Raw genomic sequence first — 7,458 nt, forward strand, 5'->3', positions numbered from 1 at the left:
TTCTCACCATCCCACTTGGGCCTATTCCCTTTGGGGCTGGATAGGTAAAGGTGGACTGTGTGTAGCATATTGGCCTCAATGTGCACAGCAGCCAGGAGAGGTAGCAGCCCTTCTGCCACTGTAATAGCTGGGAACCTCCCAGAACCTCTTGGAAACCTCTTGGTAATTCTATGATTCTATAAAACCCTCCAGAAGGGACCTTGTCCTAAAGCTCAGCCCTGCTATCAGCCATGAGCTGCAGCTGGAAGCACGATGGAAGGCCAGCAGTGATGCTCCCATTCGTGTATGAGCAGCACAACAAGCATCCAGCAGGGAGCAATGCCACTGGACCACGGCTACTACAGCTGCAGCACGACCCAGCCGAGCAGGGGGATGAAGAAACGGCTCGGTTCAATGGAGTGATGGGGAGGTGTGAGCAGCACCCGGGGTACTGCTTCAAATGGGGACTCCCAATAAACTCGGCTGCCTTCCACCACCGCTGTCCGGTCCCGGTTCCGAGCCCTACAGCACACGAGGCGGCTCCATGCCCGTTTCAGGCCGCCCCGCCCCGGATGCGGCCTCCCGGCTGCGCTTCCCCTTCCCGGCCGCGGGCGGCCATGGCTGCGGCCTGCAGTCCCGGCGGGGCGGAGCGGGCGGCCGAGGGCGGGTGAGGCCAAAGCGGCGACGGGAGCCGGGCTACATTGCCCTGCCCTGCCCTGCCCTGCCGGCCTTTGGCCCTCAAAACGCGGCCCTCCGTGTCCCCCCGCTTAGGTTGCTGTACGGCGGTAGGAATCTCTCATCTCCCGGCCTCTGCGTCCTGCAGCCCTGGATCGTCGGCCTGCTGCTCAACCACGAGCAGCCGGAGGGGAAGAAGTGGCTGACGGGGCAGGTGCTGCGGGTGGGTACCATGGGGGGCACAGCCCTGCTGTAGGGTGATGGAGGATGGCGGCAGGGCTGTGACACCACAGCTGTACCGTGGGCTGCATCCAACGCACACCATAAAGCGGCCTAAAGGGCCTGGATGAAGGAAAAGGATGGGCTTTGTAGTAGGGGCTGTTGTGGTAGGATGAGGAGAAATTGGTTCAAGCTGAAGGAGGGGAGATTTACCCTAAATAACGAGGCTTTGGTGTGGGCTGCTCAGAAGGGGTGATGGATGCCCGTTCCCTGTGGGCACACAGAGTCAGGCTGCTAATGATCATTAGTTTCAAACCTTGTGCTGTGTGCAGGGTCACCAACCAGCAGACCAGGCTGCCCAGAGCCACATTATGAGGAAGAGATGCCTCCTTATAGGAACAGGGTGTCAGAAGGTGCTTTCTGGGCCACTTTTTGGCCCACTCCCTGCTGGGAGATCTCTTCAGTCTGTGGTGATGGATCCTGATGGGCTCCTCAGTAGTGCTGTGCTGCCTTTGACCACTGGCCATTCCTTGAGTGATGTTCGTTCTGCTTTTTTCCTTCCCTGCTCTGTAGGTTTTGAGTGGCTCAAGTCCTCCTGGCCAAGGCGAAGTGCAGCAAGATGCTGTCCTGCAAGTCTCAGACGGCTCCCACTACATCCGAGTGGTTGTTACAGCAGAAGCTCTGCAGGCGGAAGAAAAGTGGGTTCCATCAGCTGTGGCTGGGACTGCAGCTCTGCAAAGCTGCTAGTGGGGCTCCCGCCTGGCCTTGTTGCTGGTTGTGTTAAGCTAAATCAATAATAGGATGGGAAGGAGGTGCTGCTGTTAGGCTGGAATGAAGGTGCTTGGTGCTGCAGTCGTGGCAGGCTGGGATGTGCAGGGGTTGATTGCAGACGCCTTAACTGTGGTTCCTTGGGCTCTTATCAGTGCTAGCAGCCTGTCTTGGTTCTCCCCCATTTGGATATGAGCCCCCTGTTTTCCAGCTGGAGCAATTGCTGGTATCAGAGGGAGGATAGAAAGCAGCTCTCAGCAGCTCGGTCCCCGATGCTCACGCTGAGAAGTGATCCATTGTGCCCCTGTGCTGTGTAGCTGTAACGGGAGCCCCACGGTGGGTGTGGGCGGTCTGACTTCATTCTTCATCTCTCCCAGATGGTCCTGCTCTGTTCTTTTCCTAGTGCCCACATGCAGCTCATGCTTTCCAGCCTTATCTGTAGACTGATCACCTTGCAGAAGTACACGCTGTGTTTCCGGGAGGAGGCCAAGCTGGTAAGTGCTCCAGTGAATGGAATTAATCCTGATCTTGCCTTGCTCCCTGCGTGCTTTTAGCTGCTCCCAGAGCTGCATGATGGAGCTGAGGGTGGATGGAGGCTGGCCTTTTTTCTCCACGGCCCTTCAGTGCTCAGGTCCTGGCAGGCTGTGTGGCAGTGAAGAAGACTTGACAGAACAGGGAATGGCCTGAGCCTTCCCTGGAGATGTGATGCGTCTCCCCTAGGGTCTGCAGCAGCCTCAGCCACACTACTGCTTCCTCTTGCTGTTCTGGAGCTGCAGGCTCTGTGACTGTAGGAGGCCTGTGTGGACCTCAGCCCATGGCAGAGAGCTCCCTGCCCTCCCCTTGCTCAGATCCAGGCCCCTTGGCCTCAGGCTGACCCAGCCTGGCTCGTGGCCCATGAAGAAGCTGCTGCAAAAGCCAATGCAGAAGGTGCAAAACCTGCTGCGGGGGAGGTCAGGCTGCCCCTTGTTGAAGTTGTTAGCAGGGCTGGGGTGGGTGCTCACCAGTCGTGAAGTGGGTGGGAGCAGATCTGTGGCTGCTTGCCCATATCACACAGACTCTGTTTGCCCCAACAGGAGGACTGTGAGTTTTATCTCACCGCCCAGCGCTTCGTTGTGCTGCCCATGGAGAGACAGAGGATGGATTCATCAAATGTGTATGTGCGTGGGTGCGGGCTGGGGGTGCTGGTTTGTGGGGCTTGAGCATTGCCCTGGAGCTGAGAAGACAGTGTTTGCCACGTAGCACTGAAGCCAGGAGCCCTCGGCACAGCAGCATGCATTGCCAGTAATGAGCTACGTGATGTGTTGCTGTGACCTGGTTGTGTTAGAGATCATTGTACTCCCTGAAAGAGAGAGATTTGTGTCACAAACTCAGAAGGAATGAGAGAGATGTGCATGGGAGGGAATGCCCCCATCAGTAACTGGCTTCTCTGTTGTTCTAGGAACCAGGAGCCCTCTGTGCTACAGAAGATAAAGGAGCTCTGGCTGTAAGTATTGGGCTGGTGATTGCCAGACACTGCAGTGTGAGGGTGCAGGCACTCAATGTGAGCTGGCAGGGGCTGGTTTGTGTTTGATGGCAGTTCCTTGTGGGACTTTCTGCCCTGGGATGTGACAGAGCTGAGCAGAGAGTGCAAAGCTGGTCACTTTCATGGACGTGATCCTGCTGATGCAGGAGCCCACCCAGCTCTGACACTGGCTTTCTCCTTGGTCATTGCAGGAGGAATCTCTCTGTGGGGACCACTCCTAGCTCAGGTAAGGGTTGTGAAGATCAGTGTGGCTGGGGAGAGAATGGAAAGATAGTTTCTGGTTGCAGAGGAAATGCAGCTTTGCATCTTTCCATTGGTTTCTGTCGTGCAACCGAAAATAAAAACATTTGCCTGAACTGAGGTATCTTCTCCACTAACATACGTGTGTTCTTGCTCCAGAGCCGTCCCTCTCTCAGCTGTTAGAAGTGATAGCACAGGACCAGCTCGAGGTCTTGAAGGAAAACGCTGAGAAGTGCTTGGATTTGCAGGTGCCCAAAGAGACACCCTCAGCAGAGGCAGACCAGCTTCCTGTGACCCGGTGGGAGGCAGAGCTCCAAAAAGGGGTCAGTCCAAGCATTGAGTGGGGCCTGGTGCAGAGCCATCCCTGTGTGACCATCTGGGGCAGGGCTGTATCAGCTCATTGGTGGGGGCCCTACGTGGAGAAGGAAAGGGAAAAGCTCCTGCAGCTTGAGAGGGACCACGTGGCACAAAACCACGTAATGTTTCTCATTTCAGCCACGTGAGGACACCTTCATAGTCCCAGCCACCATCCTGGTGATCCCTGCTGAGGAAGGAGTGGTTGACTGCAATGCTTCCCAGCCAGGTCAGTGCTGCAGCATCATTTGGAGGTCACAAGCCTGGATGGCTGCTCTTGCTGTCTCAATCCCCACGCTGCTGAGATGCCACAAGTCCTGTCAGCTGCCTGGGATCTCTCTAGGAAGTGGCGAAGGTTTCCTTTGAAGGCTGAGCAGTGTGCCGGGCTGTGACCTGCGGTACCACTTTTGTTTCAGTTACATGTGGAGCATCTCCTGAGAAGAGTGGCTACGAAATGACAGTGCCAGGCGATCAGAGTGTCGTACCCCAGGACAAGTGTAAGTAGTGGGACATACACATCCAATTCAACCATATAGGATCTACATCTGAATTCTGCTCAACCTTTTTTCTCTTTGCATTAAGTGAAGGACGTACCAGCAGAGCCAGGTCTATGCGAGTGAATACTGCTGGCACTGAATGAGCAGGGGGCAATTTGACACCTTCATCTTGCCCTGGGCAGTGCAGGCTGTGCTCTAGACACCAGGAGACAGCATACAGCTGCGAGTCCCTCATGGGGACCATGTTATCAGGTCACAGTCTGTGAATAGCTTCAGTGAGGTTTCTCACCTCTCAGCATGTTGGGTGCAGGAGGTGGCAGCTGCTGTTTACGTGCCCCAGCGTGGCTGACTGTGTCTGCTTCAGCAGCAAGAGGCCAGGCTCTGCTAGCCCTGCAAGAGAAGGGAAAAGGGTGCACAGGAAGGACTTCCTTCTTGCCTGCCTGCTCTCTGGGTGCTCTCTGGCTCCCCACTGCCTGAATGAGGCCTTAGAAGGAATCTGTCTGATCCATCGCTCCAGATTTGTCTGCTAGAAGGGTTTCAGAGCTCCCCCTTGAGTGCTGTCTGTGCAGTTCATCACTCTTTTTAGCTGCTGCAGGGCTGGGAATAGACAGCAGCATTCTTGGTCCTGCAGTTCAACCCAATCATTTCCCACTCATGGTTGTTGCAGCTGCAGAGTCAACAGCATTGTCAGAGGACTCCGAGGCATCGCTGGACAACCCTTGGAACAGGCTGCCCCCCATGTCCTTGACCCTGTCCTCTCCAGAAGGTCAGTCTAGAACACACGTTTTGCTGGGAGCACACAGCCCCACTCCTCTCTGTGTGGATGTGCAGCTCCTCCTTGATGCTGGTTTACTTGCCCTGGTCAACAAGTAGCCCTGATGGTCCCCAGGGTGCCATCTCCTCATGCCTGCTCTGATGCTCACCTGCCCTATCTCACATACCAGCACAGCTCCTGCTCCCACATGTTACTACCAGCAGAGTTCCCCTTGCTCAATGTGACTCTGCTTTTTTTCCTCTTACCAGAGAAGTCCCATCTGTGTAGCTCTCCACGCGCTCAAGAGGCCCAGCAGGAGGTGGCTGCCGACAGCAACACCCCTGACTTGGAACCTTGTAGCCACGACTCTCCCCAGGCCTTGCTGCAGGATGACTCAGTGCAGACTTCATCTCCTTCGCTGCTCACCTCATATTGCAATATCAGCCCTGTGAAGGCTGACATGACCCAGGCAACATCAACTGCAGAGGGAGCCTGCTCTACCCCTTGCACTGCTCGAGTCCCACTGGGGCCGGAGGACTCTCAGGCCAGCGTGTCATCAGTCTCTCCAGTTTTTCCTGCCTGTGCTGAAAGGGCACCCCACCAAGAGCAGGCAGACTCCAGCGGCACAGCTTACCCTGTGTATATGCAGAAGCATCACATGGGTGATGCCAGAGACAGGGGAGGAGAATCCCCAGGGAAGACCAGAAGGGCTGTGGGTGCCAAGAGGAAGCTGGTGGTGAGAGATGGTCAGGCTCTGCCTCACCCGTGTCGGTCCCCCCATGGATTGCGGCACAGAAAACCTCCCCAATCCCCCTCTGAGGGCACAGTGAGAGAAGTGGGCAGGAAGGCTGAATTAAAGAGCCTGCAGAGAGCAAAGAAGAGCAGAAGGGAGATGAGGCCACAACGTGAAGAAAAATCCATTGAGGAGGAGCTGGACGAAGAGGAGTTGGAAGTGGATGAAGAGGAGCTGGAGCTGGATGAAGAGGAGGAACTGGATGAAGAAGAGAAGGAGGAAGAAGAGCAGGCATCCTCAGTGAGAATTCCCGGCTACCACCCGGAGCGGCACAGAGATCTGCAGCCGGTAAGAATGAAGCAGTTGGTTGGGATCCTGCAGGACTCATTGAGGGTTTCTGTGTCCCCACACCTTTTATGTGCCTCCTACAGACCCTTCTGCAGGTCTGCAAGGCACCTGGCTCTGCTGGGGATGGGTGATGCAGTGCATGCAGTACCAGGCTTTCCTGGCTCCTAGAGAGGCAGAGCAGAGCTGCTGTATGCAGGGTAGAGGGAGGACTTGTGACTCTGGGTGAAGGTGCAGCTAAGCTCAGCAGGGAGCTGGGTGGGAAGCGGCCCTTGCTGAAGGCTTTTCCAGGTCTCCAGGTGAAATGAGATGGGGAGGGCAGGAAACGAGGTAAGAGCTGCTGCAGATGTATCGAGGTCTTGGGATACATCATGGGATTGTGGTCTTGTTTTGTGGCTGGCCGGCTGTGTTCCAGCACCTCACTCACTGTCCCTTTCACTTCCACAGTATGTGAATGAGAATCCACCACAGTACAAATACGAGCCCCCCAGCCCTGAGCTCTGCAAGCAGATACAGTCCATCAGGTCAGTGCAGCGATGGACTCAATGTGCTCTGCCTGCTCCTGGCCCTCAGTTCTCTAGGACCAGCTGCAGCGGGTCCCTCTCTGTCCCTGCCAGGACCTGAGCTCTGCTTTGTCCCTCCTGGAGCAGCAGCCCCACCATAGGCCTACCTGGGCACCTTTGTGTCCTCCCAGTGTTGTTCTTGTCTCATCGCAGCTCTCATTTGGTTTTGCAGGCTCTCCAAGGCGATGATGATGTGGGCGAGCTGGATTGTCACAGAAAGGGATACGGAGTCTTGAGATGAGACCACATGGAGCTCGAGCTCAGCCTGTTCAGCAACCTTCCTTTAAAGCTGCACATCCCTCAGCGGTGGCTGGCCTGGCATCAGGGACCATGACAGTGCTGGGGCCATGCCCTGGTGGAAGCCAGCACCCTCGGTTTTAAGAGGGAGTTGCCACCTGTTTGAGGATGCTGCAGTGCATGAGCTGGGCTCGTTTTCACCTCAGTGCTGTGCTGCACCATCCATTGCAGCCTGGAGCAAACAGCCTGCAAGGAGAGGGGACCTGATCCCACTGTAGCATGGGCAGCAGCAATGACACAGGCACCAGGCCCTGGAACCTGATCCCCCTTCCTGGAGCCAGTGCAGTGTTTGGACATTAGTTGACTTGGTTTTGTTGAGTTCCAATGCTTTTTCTTACAAAATATCCAGCAAGGTTTGTGTTGTTAAAATTAAAAGTCATATATTTTTAAATACACAGCTCTTGTATTAAAAAAAAAAGAAAAGGCAAGGGGCAGGGTATAAGGGGGGAACAAACAGAAAACCAACCAAGCATCTTGTTTGTGTCGTAAACATCGGAGCAGGGAATGCATTT

The 7,458-nt window shown here is 55.4% G+C and overlaps 1 protein-coding gene across 3 annotated transcripts; it reads left to right on the plus strand.

Annotated features, from left to right (window-relative positions):
• Positions 1-508: 508 nt before the first annotated feature.
• ACD (ACD shelterin complex subunit and telomerase recruitment factor) lies at positions 509-7,339 on the plus strand. Of its 3 annotated transcripts, XM_015873662.2 has the most exons (14): positions 537-646; positions 751-877; positions 1,447-1,571; positions 2,045-2,135; positions 2,715-2,794; positions 3,080-3,124; positions 3,355-3,389; positions 3,563-3,726; positions 3,899-3,986; positions 4,174-4,254; positions 4,922-5,020; positions 5,278-6,089; positions 6,534-6,610; positions 6,822-7,339. In XM_015873662.2, the coding sequence occupies exons 1-14, from the start codon at positions 552-554 to the stop codon at positions 6,883-6,885; spliced, it is 1,983 nt and encodes a 660-aa protein (XP_015729148.1). In that variant the 5' UTR covers positions 537-551; the 3' UTR covers positions 6,886-7,339. The 3 variants fall into 3 exon arrangements, with proteins under 3 accessions (XP_015729149.1, XP_015729148.1, XP_015729150.1); XM_015873663.2 differs by having other exon boundaries at positions 509-877; XM_015873664.2 differs by lacking the exons at positions 537-646; positions 751-877 and having other exon boundaries at positions 1,469-1,571; positions 2,019-2,135.
• The last annotated feature ends 119 nt before the right edge of the window (positions 7,340-7,458 follow it).

This window comes from Coturnix japonica, chromosome 11 (genome assembly GCF_001577835.2).
Source record: "Coturnix japonica isolate 7356 chromosome 11, Coturnix japonica 2.1, whole genome shotgun sequence".
Classification (NCBI taxonomy): Eukaryota; Metazoa; Chordata; class Aves; order Galliformes; family Phasianidae; genus Coturnix; species Coturnix japonica.